This window comes from Antennarius striatus, chromosome 4, assembly GCF_040054535.1.
Source record: "Antennarius striatus isolate MH-2024 chromosome 4, ASM4005453v1, whole genome shotgun sequence".
Taxonomy (NCBI): domain Eukaryota; kingdom Metazoa; phylum Chordata; class Actinopteri; order Lophiiformes; family Antennariidae; genus Antennarius; species Antennarius striatus.
Window position 1 is genome coordinate 22,596,212 of NC_090779.1, and position 19,324 is coordinate 22,615,535.

The 19,324-nt window shown below is 39.3% G+C and overlaps 1 protein-coding gene across 1 annotated transcript; it reads right to left on the minus strand.

Annotated features, from left to right (window-relative positions):
• Positions 1-623: 623 nt before the first annotated feature.
• Positions 624-17,676, minus strand: LOC137594359 (sodium channel protein type 4 subunit alpha B-like). The gene is made up of 30 exons (XM_068313782.1): positions 17,494-17,676; positions 14,543-14,831; positions 14,321-14,439; positions 13,515-13,604; positions 12,937-13,065; positions 12,417-12,502; positions 12,033-12,263; positions 11,277-11,340; positions 10,975-11,116; positions 10,481-10,684; positions 10,214-10,271; positions 9,575-9,810; positions 9,429-9,500; positions 9,258-9,338; positions 8,817-9,173; positions 8,563-8,713; positions 8,310-8,449; positions 7,934-8,009; positions 7,689-7,843; positions 6,670-6,843; positions 6,419-6,532; positions 6,039-6,323; positions 5,375-5,428; positions 5,007-5,135; positions 4,487-4,588; positions 4,024-4,294; positions 3,198-3,810; positions 2,421-2,565; positions 2,266-2,340; positions 624-1,762 (listed from the first exon to the last, which is right to left on the minus strand). The coding sequence occupies exons 1-30, from the start codon at positions 17,592-17,594 to the stop codon at positions 1,601-1,603; spliced, it is 4,905 nt and encodes a 1,634-aa protein (XP_068169883.1). The 5' UTR covers positions 17,595-17,676; the 3' UTR covers positions 624-1,600.
• Positions 17,677-19,324: the final 1,648 nt, after the last annotated feature.

Consider the following 19,324-nt stretch of genomic DNA (forward strand, 5'->3'; position numbering starts at 1 on the left):
AACCTCAGAACACAAGCCTGAGGTTGCAGCACAATGTCATTAAGAGTATATAATTTGAAACTAAATTAAAACATTTCTACATCATTCTCCTATAATCCTGTGTTACTCCTCGATGATCCCGACGGGTTCATTTTCATGGAAATTGATTTTTTTAAAAAGGGGTAAAACCCGTTTTAAGACGAGGCACACTGAGCATATCTCACATTGTATAGAAAACTACCGTTTGCAATAAAAAAAAAAAGATAAAAAAAATATTTTAATAAATTAATCGCAGCGCTACACACATTTCCCGCTAGGATGTGAGGGCATGAGTACGATTTGAAAATGTACGGTTTAGAAAGGTAGCTGTGTAATACCAGAGGATATCAAACGCGATTTCATAAGTTATTCCCTGTGAATTAAATAATTTATTGTACATGCTGGAGAACAAGGCAGGGTGAAAATACAAACTGCGCACAGAGCGCTATGCACTGCGATACCGTGCCGCGCTAGAACTACTGAAAGGGAAAATATTAGTATTTAAAGGCTGACATGATGCCAAAGTCTTTCATTACATTTAATTAATGAATGCAATTTCAATAAATCAATGTTTCTAGAAAAAAATGTAACTACATTTATTAATAGATCTCAAATACATCATTGTTAGCATTCACCAGTTCATATAACAAAATTAGATTCAAAAATGATCAAACAACATATTTTTCTTTTTATTTCCATATGAAGCTTTTATTTTGTGTAATACTGATGGTGAATAATGGTCGTGAAAGTGTCAGTCCATCATACATGACAATGAAAAAAAAAATTAAAAAAAGAGCATTGTTTTATTCATTTAGACATTTAAAATATACTTGGTAAAACATTGTTTGGATAAAGGAATATGACACTTTAAATGTAAAACTTTTCATGTAATAATTTGGTCCCTCTTCTTCGGTATAGCTGTGGTTTCTTTATTCCACCTAAAATTATAACGATTTAAAAATAGAAATACTTATAAAAGTCAACTAAAGACAGGGATCTATAAAGTATTGTAACAAAATTTACAAAACGATATTCCAATGATTCTCTTTTTCCTAAGTAAGAGTCTTATTACGAAACATTTCTCAAACATTTTTTGTAAAATATGTTTAAAAAATATAATCCATTCACGTATTAAAAATGAGATGACATGCTATCTCTTTCTCACAATTTAACTTCTCTTGTGAGGTTGTTAGAATTAAAAGGAAATGTTTCTGCTAGAATTTCTCAAAAATGAAATGTTTCAAAATGAAATGTTTAAAGGGACATTTGATGTCTGACACTAAAATACAATAATCACAAGTAGCTGATAACCTGACAATAGTAAGTTTTATCTGTGTGTTAGTAATACTAATCTTGATTAGTAATTGTATTATATTTATTTGTTAAGTTGAAAATTTTCGTTGCAGGACTTTGGAGGCTGTGCACTGAACCCCGACAAGAAACGTTCCCATATGAAAATGTGCTGCAGCTGATTTTCACGACTGTAATTCCAGTTGTCATCTCTGCTGTGATGGGTTGTTAACCGTCCACAGGTGAAACAGGGTCACATCCCCAGCAGGTTCTCCTTCAGGTTGTCATCACTCTACGCATCAGGTGGGTGGGAGGAGCCTGGAACACGGCCAGACTCTACCTCTGTTCCCTCTGCAGGCTTTAAGGCACCTTTCCTGTAGGCTCTCTGGATCACTGATGCTGCCACCTCTTCCTGTTTCCGCCGCAGGGTGCTGCTTATTGGCTCATCTGACACCTATGAGTAACAAAAGTCAGCTGTAGGTGACACTAACCACCTGTAGGTAACACAAATCACCTGTAGGTAACAATAATAAAATAATCAAAAACTATAGAAGAAAATAATAAAAATTGTGTCGACTAATGAGACTAGAAAGTTATACACACACACACACACACACACACACACACACACACACACACACACACACACACACACACACACACACACACACGCACACACGCACATACATATTTCATTAGTTTTTTAGTCAATTGTTTATGTCTTTAATAAAGATTTGATAAAAAACTTTTTTCTGGTGAACAAAACTATTTCTTGATTTTTGATAACAGTGATGTTTATGGAAGAATAGAATAGAAGAGAAGAGAAGAGAAGAGAAGAGAAGAGAAGAGAAGAGAAGAGAAGAGAAGAGAAGAGAAGAGAAGAGAAGAGAAGAGAAGAGAAGAGAAGAGAAGAGAAGAGAAGAGAAGAGAAGAGAAGAGAAGAGAAGAGAATCAAACCTTGGATGAATTTATATTGAACTTCTCCTTCATTCTGTCTTTCAGAGACTCCAAATCTCCAGAATCATTCACCACCTGCACACAGAAGAAGACCGCAACAACATGTAATGATAATCATCATCACCATCACCATCACCATTGACAGGTAGTGTTACCTGTGCTGCGAGTTTGTTGAAGACGTCCAAACAGTGGATCTTGTCTCCGGTGAACAGAGGCAGATCCATGTGGATCAACTTGACGCTGTTTGGTTTGGGGATCCTCAGAGGATCCTGAAGAGCACTGCAGAAGTCTGACAGTTTACTGTGGAACAGAGGCCAGTCCATTAAAGTCAATTAGAGCCCACAATAGAGTCCAGTAGAGTCATTTGAAATGTTACATGTCTGACACCACCCATAGTAATAAATCCCTGCTGTGAGGAAGATTGTTTCAACAAAGTAATAAGAAATTTTTTTAAAATTATATTTAATTAATCAAATTAATTAATTTTTATATTTAAAAAAACCCAATTAGTGAAAAACAATGAGTAATTTTTCTCACAATAATGATTTAGCATGTCAAGGAATGATAATTGCAATTATGTGAAGATACTAAGTCTAAATTCTTTATTTTAAATGTCTAAACTATTTATTTTTGCACATCACTACTTCATAAGAAGTATAAGAAAAAATCACATTGAAACATGTGAATGGCCCCAACTGCTTTATTAGTCATGTGTAAAACTATAAAATAAAAAATAAAATTTATCCCACAAGAAATGAACTTCAACACAGCAGATGTTGACTTTCTCTTTAAACCTCAAATCACCTTATTCATCCGTATGACTATTTAGAAACTGGTAATAATAATCTTGGGATAAACACCAGACCGCATTTACCCCATCAGAGATTATAACTCTGTTTATCTGCGTGCACTTGGGTGAAGCTTGGACTCACCTGTACGGTATGTACTGTGATGCATCAGCATCAAACCTCCTCCAGGTGTTATAAAACATCTGTAGGTCATCCTCACACAGCGCCTCGCTGTCATCCGAGTTGAAGGCCTCCAGGACGACAGCGATGTACAAGTGAACTATTAGCAGGATGTACAGGGTGATGTAGGTGTGAAAAAAGATGATGCCCACTAATGGGTTCCCACAGTTCCCTTTGACCATAAATCCTGGGTTCTCCATATCAGGATCACAGTCTGGAGGTGTGTGCATGATGGGCAACAGCAGACCGAACCATGCGGAGTTGGTGGTGGTCATGAACATGCAGGAGAGGCTGCTAAAAAATGTCTCGAAGTTATGAAGGTCATCTATATTGACATTTTTCTTCACGTAGGCAAAGTTATACATGCCAAAAATGGAGAAGGTGACCATGATGAGGAAGAGGAGGAGGCTAATGTTGAACAGGGCAGGAAGTGACATCAAGAAGCCCAAAAACAGCTTTCGGATGGGTTTGGCAAATCGACAAATGCGGAGGATGGGGAAAATACAAAGCAATCGAACCAAAATGAAGGCAGTGGGGGATACAAAGTACTTCTCCATTAGGTCTGAGATAAACACGCCTGAAAGAAAGGAAGAAAGAAAAGTTAAAATATGAACACAGTGTGACTCAGTCCTGTTGATTTATTATTTATTTATAGTAGGCAATACCAAACTTTTACTCAGCTTCTCACATCCCAAAATATAGCACAAAAAATCATATCAACTAGAGATGTTAGTAGACTAGTGATGTTAGTATAGTGATGAAATAATGACACTGTCATATATGATCATACCAGCGATGCAGAGGAGGACTACGGTGAAGTCTAGAACGTTCAACCAGTTGGTGAAGTAGTGACATCTGAGGGCGATGATTTTCACAATAAACTCTACTATGTAGAACAGGATGCAGGATAACTCAATACAGGACAGGATGAATAGTTTCTCCATGGAAATGTCGTCCGTTTGCAACATTAGAGCCACACAGTGCAGCAAGATCACCGCCAACACGAACACATCACAGTACGGACTGGTCACCAGGTCATAGAGCCGAGCCTGGCACTGGTTCTGAGGCAGAGATAGAGGTCCTGCTGATGAGTTTGTTCTACCTCCTCTGAATTATAAAGACAATTCAACTGCATCATTCAAAGTCCAGCATCAAATCTAATGTGGATTCTGGTCTAATATGACCTCTGACCTGAACTGACACCTGTGTTCACAGTCTGGTTGAGCAAAGTGACAGGAAGTGAAGCTTCCTACCTGAGGTCGAGGACCAGGGTTCCGATATTTGAGGAGCCATTTCTTCATGGCCTTGGAACATTTCTGTTGCTCCTCTGTCACAAAAATGGGCTTTCCTTCCAAGTAAAGAAACAATGAACACAGAGGTAAAGACACTAAAAAAGACACTAAAAAACAAAGTAAAGAAACAAACACAGAGGTAAAGACAATAAAAACAAAGTAAAGAAACTAAACACAGAGGTAAAGACACTAAAAAATAGTAAAGAAACAATAAACACAGAGGTAAAGAAAATAAAAAAAGAGTAAAGAAACAAACACAGAGGTAAAGACACTAAAAACAAAGTAAAGAAAAACACAGAGGTAAAGACATTTTTAAAAAAAAATCTGATAAAAAGAAACAAAAACCCCAAAAGATACATTTGAGGCAAATAATAACGTAACAAAAAATTGGGACACAAGAACAGTCTGCCTTTATACCTGTCTGTCTGCACACCTGTCTGTGTCCATACCTGTCTGTCTGTCAGTGAGTGTACAAACTTATCTTGTCTTTCTGGATGTGATTCATGATGATTCTGATGAAGAAGTTTAATGAGAAGAAGACAATGATGAAGAAGAAGATGAAGTAGAGGAATGCGTAGAGGTTGTTCTCATAGACTGGCTGTGATTCCACCTACACACACACACACACACACACACACACACACACACACACACACACACACACACACACACACACACACACACACACACACACACACACACACACACACACACACACACACACACACACACACACACACACACGCGCACACACATTATTAAAATTTTTAAATCTACCGGCACCATTTCCAGAACCAGCTCCAGTTCCATAACCAGATCATGAACCAGTTCCAGAACTACTCCACTGACCTTTGTGGAGTCCACCGCTGCATACATGATGTCAAACCAATCTGCTGATGTCGCCTGGAAGAAAAACACAGAATGACTCTCAATCCATTACATTGATCAGGTTTTAATCATCAGTTATAAAGGCTGGAATTAAGTTCACAGAAAATCACGGAAGTTAATCACTTAAATGATCCAGGACACTTTGTGCGAGTATTTGTGATGACTGTTATACTGCCTGATTAAAATGTTATGCTCGGGGTTAGCAGACCTTCGTCCCGTTTAGCCGTGAAGCCACAGTAAATTAGAAGACCGAATTAACTGAGAAGAAAAAACGTTTCGACAGAGATGTGAAATGTCATTTGACTCTCCATAGAAATCCAGCAGCTGGATCACATCTCCAGCATTTACAGCGTGATCCCAAGTCCATTAGGGACATGTCCAACTCTAACAGCCAGAATGGAATATATGACACCGCCTGTCTATTGAAAAGTGTGTTTTGGGCCAGATGTATATCACTAGTATGTAACCAGCAGAGTGTAGTGTATTGTGAAGCATCCTCTGGATGTAATGAAAGTTTCTTTTCTAACTTTTCTTGGTTTAACCTTTAACATCTAATGAAAGTATGTTCAGAATCCAAAATAATTATATTGTTCCCTGAGAGATCCTTTGATTTACTCAGACTAACCAGTTGCTGCAGTGACAGGAAACCTTTCATCACATCGTCGAAGTTAGAGTCCATCTTCTTCCATCGAATTTCGGTGTAGTTTTCCATCATCAGAGTGTAGCATTCGGATTTGTTGTTCACATCCTCAGAGAAGAACATTTCCTCTGATGTCTCATTATAGCAGTAATAAAACTTTCCTCCATACATGTTCACACCCAGGATGCTGAAGATCAGCCACACGGTCAGCACCACCAGCAGCGCGTCAGTAACATATGGAATAGTCCGGACCAGGAAATGAACCACCACCTGCAGAATGTGAGTCGGATACAGAGACATACAAAGATGTGAACCTGTTACATCAGTGTTCAACACACCTATACATGTCACACCACATGTCTTACCTTCATGCCTCTAAAGCGAGATATGGCCCTCAGGGGCCCCAGAGCCCTGAGAGACTGAAAGACTCCCAGTTCATAGTATCCCATCTTGTTGGCTATGAGACACACAACAAAAACCTGGAAGATACAACACACCTACTGATGACATCGTGTTTCAGGTGAGACAGGAGGTTGAATGATGTGGAAAGAAATTCTGATTGGCTCAGTCAGGTGTTCTTGGTGAAGTGATCAACAGTAGCTGATTCTGTTCTTACGTCTAAGACTAAGAAGTCGAGCCAGCACCAGGCATCGGTGAAGTATTTCTTGAGCCCGAAGGCGAGCCACTTGAGGAGCATCTCCAGCAGGAACAGGCAGATACACACCAGGTCCACTGTCTTCACCGCCGTCTTTAAGACGGGACGATTCTGCAGGTGGATGTCTTCAAACATCTGTTCACAAACACACTCCTGTTAACATTTATTTCATTCATATTACTGCAAATCAAACGAATGAGATCTTATGTCTTTGATGATTCTTGCTAATTTGCTAATTCATAATGTCATTTTATAACTGCGGGTTATTATCCAAGAATTTTTAAACACATGGAGTCAGATAATAATAGCAGCTTGAAAAATAATTATAACTAATGGTAAAGCCTGTGGGAGTCAGTTATGTAAAATGATGATGACAAAATTAGTGTGTTTTCATCATAGCCAGACAAATGGAGGGATTTATGTGTATATTTTGTGATTTCCTTATTTTACCTGTTAGTATTTTATGACTATATCTTCTGTCAATATATTCTTCACACATTGTTGGGGATATTTTGTTTATTAGTCAGAAGGATTACCTAAATATGTTTATTTTCACACTGCATTCAACTTCTCAGCGATAATTCAGGGATCTAACAAAAAACTTCAAATAACATCCAAATAAATGTCTTTGTATTCAATTTCATACATTTATGTGTCTTTTTTAAGCTATACTGTGATAATAAATAGTGAAACAAACAATGCTAATGTGCATCTGGAACTACATCGTTCCACTTGGATGTACCTACTGGAATTATTTTAGTATAGAGATGAGGCTAACAAACCTCCAAAAGACCTGACACCATCAAACATTACCTCCTTGGTACAGTTAATAATACTCACTTAAATACTGTTGTAATATCTAACATAAGTACATAAAAGGATAAAACCATCAGAACTGGGACCAGTTAGTGAACCAAGACGGTACTAGTCCAATCTGAACACGCCAGTGAAGTCAGTGAACTCATAATAATGGTGTTTACCAGCGCTACAGTGCTCAGAAGAATGACGAAGAGGATGAAGATGTCAAAGCCTTTGTGTTTCACAATTAACAAACAGGCTTTCCTCACGTTAGACCAGACCTTCCCTACACCCCGGGTCGTGTCTATATCCAGGAACGGACAGCAGCGGTAACACTCTGAAACACACACAGACAGAGACTGATCAGAGCTGTTATTGACCACTGATTGGCTCCTGTTCTTCATCACTTTTACAGAAACGTTCCTACGTTTGACGCAGCAGTCCTCCGGTGAGTCTCCTTCACTGTGTTTGCCGTCTTCCACCTGCTGGACTTCTGGATGTTTCTGAATGACATCACAAAGAAGAAACACAGCAGAGTTTATGTTTCTGTTTAGCAGGTTATACGTCCAACAGGTTGTTTTTAGGGAATCAGTCGTCACAATTGAAGAAACATCATCGAAACTAAATTCAGCAGCTTAAAATTACCAAGATCTTAGTAATACTAATGAAAATAATCATCTGTTTCAGACACATCTGTTCAATTCTCAGTGAAATGCAGTCTAATAAACGGGGCGGCAGTAGCTCAGTAAATGAGGATTTGGCTTGGCATGAATAAAGTATCTTAATAAAAGGACATAATTTACTTTAATCTCTTCTTCATCTTCAGGCATCTTTAAATCAACCTCGGGCACGGCGATGGGGACAATCGTGGGTTCGTTGTTTTTTTCATGGCTGGTCTCCGCCAAAGCGAGTGATTCCTTTTTGTCCTCCTTACCATCATTCACTAAAGATAAAGTAAAAACAAGTACAACTAAACTACTAAAAAGCAGATCAGTTAAAAACAAAATTAGTAGCAATGAAAACTGGACTTTTCTCCACTTCCAGATGTGGATCTACCTTTGTGGACGTGTTTTCCAACACAAGTCCTGATATGCTCACAGATCCGATTCATGGCGACTTGGATGTTGTTTTTTCTTGTATCTTCAACAGCCACCAGACTATTACTGATGAATGAGCTCAACAGCAAAGTCAAGAATAGATTCAGGATCTGAAAAATGACCAGGAACACATTTAAAGCCCGGAAACGAGGCCACAAACTGATTCCAGAACAGAGTCAGAATCTACAGCAAGGCCTGAGATGCCGTACTCACCAACAGGTTTCCGATGATCAGGACCGTGATGAAGAAAATCAGACACATGGGCTGACCTGCAACCTCTATACAATCCCACAAAGTCTCAATCCACTGTCCAAAATGGATCCTAGCAATGAGGATAAAGCTGTGGAAGAAATCAGCCATATGCCAACGAGGAAGCTCACAGTCGACTGAGATGCGGCAGACTAGGTCTTTGTAGTTCTGCCCAAACAGCTGCATGCCGACCACCGTGAAGAGGAAGACCATGATGAGCAGCAGAAGAGTCGAGTTCCTCAGTTTCTTTATTGAGGTCCAGATGATCATGAGCAACATGTGGAAAGATGGCCACCACCTGGCCAGTCTGAACACTCTCAACTACACAGGAGACAGTAGACTATCATTATTAATATTGAATGAAAGCATTTGTTCATGTTGTGATGGTGGTGATGTCACACTGACCAGTGGATAGGGCCTCAAATAGACGAACAGTTCAAGCAGACTGAGGGCGACAATGATGCTGTCGAAGATGTTCCAGCTCACCTGTAGCCGTGGCAACAGAACACACTCATTAGCACGTGCTAACAGCCGTCAGTCATCATCACTGAGATGGCAACAAACAGGACGTTTGACCTGGAAATAGTTGTATGGGTCCATTGCCACAATTTTGATGACCATCTCAGCTGCGAAGATGATGGTGAAGACCTGAGAGATCAGAGGCTACAGTGAGCTTCTCTAAATAGATGATATATGCAGAAGTAAAATGATTAATATCTGACCAGGTGAGCCGTGCTCAGGTGTTCATCAAATTCAGGACTCATTGGAAAATGTTCCATGGCCATGAAGATAATGTTAACTATGAGACAGATGACGATGCCAAGGTCGAAGAACGGGTTGTCGATGAAGGTGTGGAGTCGCTGTTTGAGCGACTTCCAACAGCTGCAGCAGTTCCACTTCAGGAGCAGGTCGGCGAGGGTGACGCAACACGAACGACACGATCCCTGGTCTCCAGGCTCTGAAACACACAGCTGACTGTAAGAGCATCTTCACACCTCTTATACATTAATCCCTGTGTGCACACCAAACAACACATCTGGTTATTATTGCTCCGTAAGCCGTTCATCGCACCCCAACTTCAAAATGCAGGGACTGATCATCTATTAGCAGCATTCTGCACAGCTTTTGTTACTGGTGTGACAACAACCAATCACACTGATTTTGCTGATTTGCAGTTTAAATATTTATTTTTTTTGTATTAATCTGACCTCTTCCGTGTTCAGTGGGTCATAGAATTTAACGGAATCGCTGTAACAGTCAGATGTCAGCATCATGTATCTGAAGATGTTTTGTTTTGGTAATGTAAATGTATTGAAAATAAGGGTTCGTTATGGCGCCCTCGCATGTGTATGTGTGTTTACCTTTCTCAAGGCTCTTCTTGTTTTCCCCGTTGTGTTTCTCAGAGGGTTCTGCTGTCTGCTGTAATAACAAGACACATACAAAACTTTATTTAATTACAGTCAGACATCCTGTTTGACCTTTCACATCCTACCTATTTCAACCTTTTGCTCAGTGTGAAGTGGTGCACAGGACAACCGTCATCACACTGAACAACAATAACTATGACCGTTTTAAATTATGTGACACCAAAAAATACAAAGATTGAGACGCAACGAAGAAACTCTCACTTCCTCGTCCTCTCTCCTCTTCAGAGCCTCAACGATCTGACTGAATTCTTTTTCTCTCTGTTTAGCTTCGGCAGCTCTGGCTTCCTCCTCGTCACCAAAGGCCATGGCAAACCCCACCAGAATAAGACTGAGGATGAAGAAAGTGGTGGGAAAGACCACAAGAATGAAGAAGGCAACGTGGGTTGTCCCTTGTGCTCGTGACGTCTGAGGATAGACAGGTGAGAGGAAACACAGGTAAGGGAATCACACATAAACTGATCTAAATACTGTCAGAGCATTATTCAAAGTTATTCCAGCTGAACCAGTTAAATTCAAATTTAAAGTGTAGTTTCATACTCGTCTGGAGTCAAGAGTGAAGGAAAAGGAAGCTACCTAACCCCCCGGCTAGCTGGCTGACATGACATTAATTCACGGTCATACACAACCAAGGTTTTTAGTCTGTGTCGGTAAGACAGTACCCACAGAGTGTGTACTGGGACCAGTCACTTACTGACCAGCATCACCAGGTTGTCCCAGAAGTCCCGAGTCAGCAGTCTCAACATAGACAGTAGAGACCAGCCAAAGGTGTCAAAGCTGGTGAGGCCATAGTTTGGGTTCCTCCCCCACCTTATACAGGTGTAACCTTCTGGACAGCTCCTGAACACATCATCATCAATAACAACATTATCATTATTATTATTATTATTATTATTATTATTATTATTATTATTATTATTATTATTATTATTATTATTATTATTATTATTATTATTATTATTATTATTATTATTATTATTATTATTATTATTATTATTACCCAGCTGATGAGCTGTTTCCACACAGTAGAGCATCAAGATGACCAGGAAGGAAGTAATGGTTTTCTAACAGACAGACAGTAAAGTCAGTGGGCATTATATATTAATTGTATTGATCACATGATGAATTTTTTAGGAAGGAATGAAGCGGGTAAAATTAATGGTGATTACTGAGGCAGATTTCATTATACATTACCATATAAATTGTTGACAGACACCAAATATGTAGCTGATCAGTAGTATTTCTTTGGCAATGTGTCAATCATTTTAAGTCAGAATCAAACAACAACTGACCTGGCTACAAGCTAGAAATAAAAAAGTTTTATGAAGACAAACCAAAGCATTGTTGGTTTATGTCCTCAACATATTCACAGGCTACAGATTCACATGCTCACATGGACTCATGGTCAAACTGATCAGATACTTAATCCAGGTCAGATGCTTAGACTACTGGTATCAGGTAATAGGTGTCTGGTATAGTTCAAGCATCACCTCTGAATTGTAGCTCAACCAATCCGAGGCCTCAGTTTGGAGTGAAAGTTTCCAGACTATTGTTTATTATACTGCTATTCATGATGGTGAGAAAAATAGCTTTAGAATTTATTATATCTTTAGAATTCTACAGAAATTCTTCCTAGTTTAAAAATACTTCAGTGATTCGACTGTTTTCCCTTTTGTGGCTTCACTTCATCATCAACTTCCCTTATGATACAACAACTGGACCATGTAGTATAATAACCACAGTATTATCATCATACCGTTGTTGTTCATGTGGGCTTCGTAATCGAAACTGCTTGCGTTGTCATCGTAACTCTGGGTGAAGTTACTCAAGGGGGAGGACGGCATGATGACACATTTGTGCTTCAGTCTCCCCATGAAAAAATGTAAACCCAACATAGTGAGGACACTGAGGCAGAACAAAGTCAGGAGGGTGACACCGGCGAGCTTCTCCACGGATTGGGCGAGAGCTCTGAGAGTTGACTTCATACCTGAGAGAGAGAGGCAGGACAGGGGAGATGACCAACTGCATCAGGAATGGACTTGTCCAGTCAGAGACACAAGAAATGAGCTGCTTTGTGACCTTTGAATGTCAGACTGTACACATGCAGGTATGATTCTGAATGGACCTGAGGGACACACACCTGAAATGAGTGGGAGGAGCTTCAGTATTCGAGAAATCGTACTTAGCACTGAAAATCTCCCAAGATGTACGCACATAGTCATATATCTGAAACAGATCATCATCATCATCATCATCAGCGTCATTTTGAAGTAACTCAAATTATTTGTCAAGTGTACTATACGACTCCAATAAGATATGGATTGGAAACAAAAATAAAGATGCAAAACAAGAAAAACGTGTGGGGTGAAAAAACAGATGAAAACTGGTGAAAAATACAATTAAAGATGTACAAAGTGAGAAGATAGAGAAATGACAAATACAGTCAAAAGAACAAGTGCGGCAATCATATTAAATATTTGTGACTCGATTATGTCATTATCTCAACATTTATAAACCTTCAGTCCAACATCATGAGCTGAACTGCGACACCTGATTCAATTCATTCTCCGTCAGGCGTGTTATCTCAGTGGGCTCAGAAATCCCCAGAGTGTGAATGCTGTGGTGAATCAGTGTGTATCAGATGCATGAATGCTTATTACGCTGTGATGATGACAATGACATCCAGCCAGTTCCACGGGTCTCTGAGGAAGGTGAATTTTCCCCTGCAAAAACCTCTCGACACAACCTTTATGATGACTTCAATTGTGTAGATGGCTACAAACACGTATCTGTTAAAATAGGAGAAAAGCACGGAAATATTTACATCCAACAATAAAAATAAAGATAAAATAAAAATATAACAAATTGAAAGGCTGTCCTCAGTCTGCACAGCTTTGCACCAGGAACACTAAAGATCTCATGCTTCCACTGCACCAAACATAAAATTCTCTGTTTCATTTCCCGAAGACAGGCATTTCACCTCTGAGTTCAAATTTTCAGAGTTCAAATTCCTTGAACTTTGTATTCTTTCTGTTGTGAATGACTCACTCTGATAACAGACTGACTTTGTTTCTGAGCCATGCTGACCTTTAAAATACTTTAAAGTTCAATTTTATGCTATGACTCATTCTTTATTATTAACAGACAAGAGCTGGAGATTAGTGCTTCAAGTGTTTGTGTGTGTGCGTGTGCGTGTGCGTGTGCGTGTGTGTGTGTGTGTGTGTGTGTGTACACTCACTCCATTGCTTGGCTCCAGGCTGGAGGATTGGACAGAGTCATGAACACACAGTTTGTCAGAATCGTCACAATGATGAACAAACTGAATAAAGTTTGGATGTTAAAGAAATACAATAAAAATAGAAGAAACGTCAACACAGAGAGAAGAAACAACCCAAAAAACACTAGGAGTGAAACACCACAACAAAGAGGTAAAACATCATCATAAAGAGATTTAAGGTCTCTTAAAAAACGGTAGAGATGTATAAAAGAAAATGAAAACCAGACAAAGACTAGTAAACTCTACAAACAAAGATGAAAACACAACAGACGAAACAAATGAAAAATGGCACAACAAAGTGTTTAAAAAAAAAAAGGAAATACGAAATGTTTTCAAAAAGATTAAATCTGTTTACAAAGAGATAATTGATGTAAACAAAAAGATGAATGTTTATAAATGTTTACAAAAAGATGAGAGATGTTTACAAGTAGATGACAACTAATTCTATTTATAAAGTGACAACAAATGTTTACAAAAAGATTCAAAATTTTTACAAAGCAATGAAACCAGTTAACAAATAGATAGAAATGGATCTAAAAAGATAAAAACGACACAAAAAGATGGAAAATAGTACACATAAAAACTCAAGAGATGAAACACTACCACAAACAAACAAAAACAACAACGAAAAATAACAACTGAGTGGAAAAGGATGGCTATGAAGATATTGCTGTTGTTTGTACAGCCAGCCTGCCGAAGGGTGTTCCTTATGGGTGTTCTTTATGGTCTAGTCAGAGTGAAGAAGAGTGACACATCAAAAAAGATATGAGTGAGTAAGGATCTTGATGGCAGTCGTCCTGAGTGGGTTGAATGGACTCAGGAGGTAACAGGACGGCTCAGCATTAAACCTGTGGATGGTGTTTCCTTTACCAAGCACAACAAACCTCTACAGGGGAGACAGAGGTCAGAGGTCAGTATGACAGGTCAAAGGTAATTCATCAATTCTGAATGAATAAGACCAAATCATATTTTACTAAAGAAAGATAGACCTTCTCTGGCTGGCCATGTGTATCCAGGTCCTCCAATGGGGTGTTGAGAAACTCAGGGGGCGGGACCCCATAGATGAAAGGGAGGGGCTTCCCAGCCTCCAGGAGGTTTGCTGGATAGGGCTCATGTTTTTTCACCAGTTTTGTTTCTGTTTCCAGTTGTTGTGTGATCTCATCTGGTGAGTTCGGTGTGAAGCGTCTGAAGACCTCCGTACCAACAGGAGGCAGCAGAGAGGCAATCCTGGTGTCCTGCAGCGCTGCCCGAACTCCACTGTCACCATGTAAATTTTTCCTGTACAAATGATAGCCGTGCAAAAAGATTCTAACAATTAAAATGACAAAATAAAGAGATTTACCCAAAATATGTTGAACTGACTGTGATTGATATTATCGATAGCACCATGGTGATCATATTTTCACTGTTTGTTGGTTGATGGCTTGATTTGTTTGTAGGATGCAATGCAGAAATGTTCAAGGCATATGTAATAGTTGTAAGGGAGTCAAGGATGACTTGTAGAATTTATTGGCATTTATTCCTTGGAACTTTTTTAAAAAAATCAAGCCTTCAGGCATTGATGGATAGGTAGCAGCTTTCAGTGCAAGGCTTCTCTCTGATATGGAAGGAGTGAAGAAACAAAACGCAGGTCTGCAGTAACCCAGAATGTCCACCAGGGGCTCCAAATCAACTCAATCAAGTGATTTATTACTGAGAAACTCACATATACAGTGCCTCGCGAAAGTATTGCCCCCCCCAAAAAAAAACTTGTTGATATTTTGCCACATTTCAGGCGTCAAACTTAAAGATAACAAACTGAAAATATTTTTAAGAATCAACAACATGTGAGACACAATCGTGAAGTGGAACCAAATTTATTCAACATATTATATTGTGTTTAGAAATAAAAAACTGAAAAGTATGATGTGCAAATGTGAGACCAAATGACACATACAGGTAGGTGAACTCTGTTTGTCATTGTTGTCATTTAGGTCAACACTGGATCATTCAGAAGTCATCAATGAACTTCTGGAGTCGTTTGGCTGAGCTGAGAGAACAGGAGGCCAATATTTTTGCACGTTCTTGTGGGGGGCCAATACTTTCGCAAGGCACTGTAACACTAGACTTACTTTCTAACTCTGTCACACATAGGCCAGAGAGGAGCCTGATAAATTTCGGTGCAGATCCACATACACAGTTAAATCTAGCTTTTTTTCTTCTTTGAATAGACAAACCATTTTCTCTAACGAAGGACACATGGGTCACCATCCGGTACTGGACCATAAAGTTGGGTGGAAATCTATTCAGTACTATGTGAAATTGGCTGATTGCACTGAAACACATTGTCAGGAATGTGTCTGGCATGTCCCCCATTCTTGCAAAGCCAATATCATTTTTTCTGGCAGTTTTTAGACACTGATAAAATTTTATAAAAACTGCATTGTTCCAGTAGTTCTATTTTACTCCCTTTCACAGCCTTAATCTACGGGGGTGCTGTGTTACTGCTTTCTGTCTATTCCTATGTGTTTTGGACGCAGCTGTGACAGATCAGAGCAGTATGTGTGATTGGGACGTCAGGGGAAATGTGGAAAACCCCACACACTTCCTGGATTCGCCCCCAATCTCAATCTCAAACGCCTAACACAAGGTGTTTTTCTTTTTTCCAATTCACAAATGTCTGATCCAAACTCAAATTTAACCAAAAATTAAGATCTCTGGATTGTGCCTAAAAAATTATGGCAGTTCCAGATTTGGACTCAAACTGAAACAGTTGCATCCAAACAGACTTGACATAAATATGCCTTGTTCTTTTCAAATTAAGATCCACACTTTGTTCCCAGAGATATTAATGAAAATGTTCAAGTCATCTTATAATATTGGAGAAATTCTATATCCACAACAACATTTAGAGAGTTCTATCTTGTCCTGGGATCCATCCTCCCACTAAATTTCATGGAAATATGTTTGAGGTTTTTCAGTAATGCTCCTGACAATCCAAACAAAAACCCTCATTGGTGGAGGTAAAAGGGAAGAATGGTCATTATTTCACATTGATCTGGAATCTCAGAGCTTCCAGGGATATTGACCACCATACGTGTCCCTCAAATGATCCAGGACTTCATCTGGAACAAAGCCTTGGTGGACTCTGGGGTCTGCCTGGGATTGTTGTCCTTGTGGAACGTTCAATGATGTCCAAGCTTCACAGATGGACATGCTGTCTTCTCCTGATACGCTGCAGGTTTCTAGTGAAGCATGCCAGGGGCTCAGAAATGCTCTGGGTCTGCTTTGCTTCTTGTTTTACTGGAAACCTGCAGCATGTAGAAGGCTCTGGACATGCAGCAGATTCTGTAGGGTGGGGTTCTCTTCAGCATCAGCTTCATTCTTCCTCCTGCAGACATACTGCTGATCCAGAGGCACCAAAAACGTCTAGTTTGGTTTCATAGATTCCAAGAAAAGAATCATGAACCTTCTGGGCCTGCTTTAGATGGTTCTGAGCCTTTGGAACCTCTTTTCTAGCTCTTTTGGGTCAGCAGTGGTCAATGTCTGGTAGTTAAGGCCTAGAAACCTTATGAGAATCTATGACTGAACAGATAGTCTTTGGTCTGATGATGATGATGATGATCAGCAGACTGAATCACAGAGACGCTGCACTGCTACTATGCTAAACCTTCTTGTTGAATTGGGTTTCGCAATCAGATTATAATTTTTACATTTATAAAAAGAAATTAAATGATTCACACCTTATTTTTTAACATTTTCTGAATGTTCAGTTGAGGTTCAAACCTCTTGTATGCACCTTGTTGTTTTCTCACAATGCCTTATGTTCATGCGACATGTAATTGATATTATTGATTCCAGCTATGACTGGCCAATTGTAGTCAGACGGATTAAAGATTCACACAGAACGGCTTTCAGCATCTCATGCATTTCAGTTTCTTTAATTAAAAATAAGACTTACAGCTGTGAGGGAAGAAGCTTCAGCTGATCAGTTCTCTCCAGAAGTGCTCCTCTCTCCTTCATGCCCTTCCAAAACTCCAAAAAAGACATTTTTCTGCCCATCCTGGCTCCAGTTGTTGGTGTCCTGTGTCCTCCTGTAGCTGCTGGTTCTTTGTCTCTCTGTGGTCACTCCTCATCTTCATTAAAGTCCCAGACCCAGAGCAATGCATACACAGGGTTTCACAGTGAAGCCCTCAGCCTCATCCTGATTGGCTCTGCTCTGAACAGATGTCTATGGAGACAGCAACAGTTTAATTTAATAGAGTGCTGATTCAACCGCAGCTCTACATGGCTCTACTTTCCACTCAGTCGGGTCCTGCTTGTTTTTATCTTTTGAATTCATTGTTACTCTGCCGGTGTTCAACTCTTTATCATTGTAGGAAACACACACACTCACACACTCACACACACAAACACACGCGCGCGCACACACACACACACACACACACACACACACACACACACGCACACAGACGCACACACACACACACACACACACACACACACACACACACACACACACACACACACACACACACACACACACACACTTCCTGTTGTCCACATATCTTCATTAGAACTTTTCAATCTGTTCCTGGAAACAGTGAAATCATCGTCTAGTAGAACTCCTCTCACTGTGACACAAACCCAGAACACAGAGGGTGAATGAAAGGAACAAGGCCCGTATTGTCCCTTAATGAGAAATCTGCTCTGTTCAAATTAATCTGTCACACCACAAACATTCCTGCCACTAAAGCAGAGCATGATTCAAATTAGATACGGGCTAAATATAAACAACATGTGGGCTGAATGTAAACAAGATGTGACCTAAAAGTAAACAGTGTGTAGGCTAAATGTAAATAAGATATGGGATAAACGTCAACAACACATGGGTAAAACGTAAACAATATGTGGACTAATTTTAAATAACATGTGGGATAAATGTAAACATCATGTGGGATAAAGTAAACAGCATGTAGGCTGAATATAAACAACATGTTAGGAAAATGTAAACAACATGTGGGCTAAATGTAAATAACATGTAGGCTAAATGTAAATAAATAAAGATTGAGGCTAAATGTTTACAGGTGTGGAATTAATGTAAACCACACATGTTGAAATAAAAACATAAGTGTAAACATGTGAACTAGATGTACACAAAATGCACAACATAAAATACCAGGATTCTTTCGAAATTATTCAAAATAATGATAATAAAACATTGAGAGGGAAAGGGGGTGTCCCAGTGATAATGCTGTTACCTTACAGCAAGAAGGTCCCCTGGGGGCCTTTCTGTGTGCATGTTCACCCACGTTTTAAGAATATTAAGTTATTTGAAAGCTTGACAGACAAACAGGCCCGGATCACATGACCTCCTCTCATCCATGGAGACCTGGCAAAGGAAAAATTGCACAAGCACACAACAGTGAAACTCATCAAAAAGCAGCTGAACGTCCTGGAGAACAAGGATCCACATCCAAACATCTGGAGCAAGGCAGGAGCCAGGAAATGACATTCAGTTTCTGAAAAGCACATTTTTCACAAAACACATGGACTTCACCCACTGTGGGAGTGCTGATGAGTTAATTTGTAATTTCATTTGGGATTAATAAAGCAAGTATGTAAGAATCAATCAATCTATCTATCTATCTATCTATCTATCTATCTATCTATCTATCTATCTATCTATCTATCTATCTATCTATCTATCTATCTATCTATCTATCTATCTATCTATCTATCTATCTATCTATCTATCTATCTATCTATATACTTACCTACCTATTATACTG

What these genes read in the sequence shown, in the direction of transcription:
- LOC137594359 (XM_068313782.1), bottom strand. Translation starts at nt 17,594, where the DNA reads ATGGGCAGAAAAATGTCTTTTTTGGAGTTTTGGAAGGGCATGAAGGAG. An exon ending in ATTTGAGGCCCTATCCACTG is followed by an intron (nt 9,174 to 9,257) that starts GTCAGTGTGACA and finishes TCTCCTGTGTAG; the next exon opens with TTGAGAGTGTTCAGACTGGC. An exon ending in CTCGCTTTAGAGGCATGAAG is followed by an intron (nt 6,324 to 6,418) that starts GTAAGACATGTG and finishes CACATTCTGCAG; the next exon opens with GTGGTGGTTCATTTCCTGGT.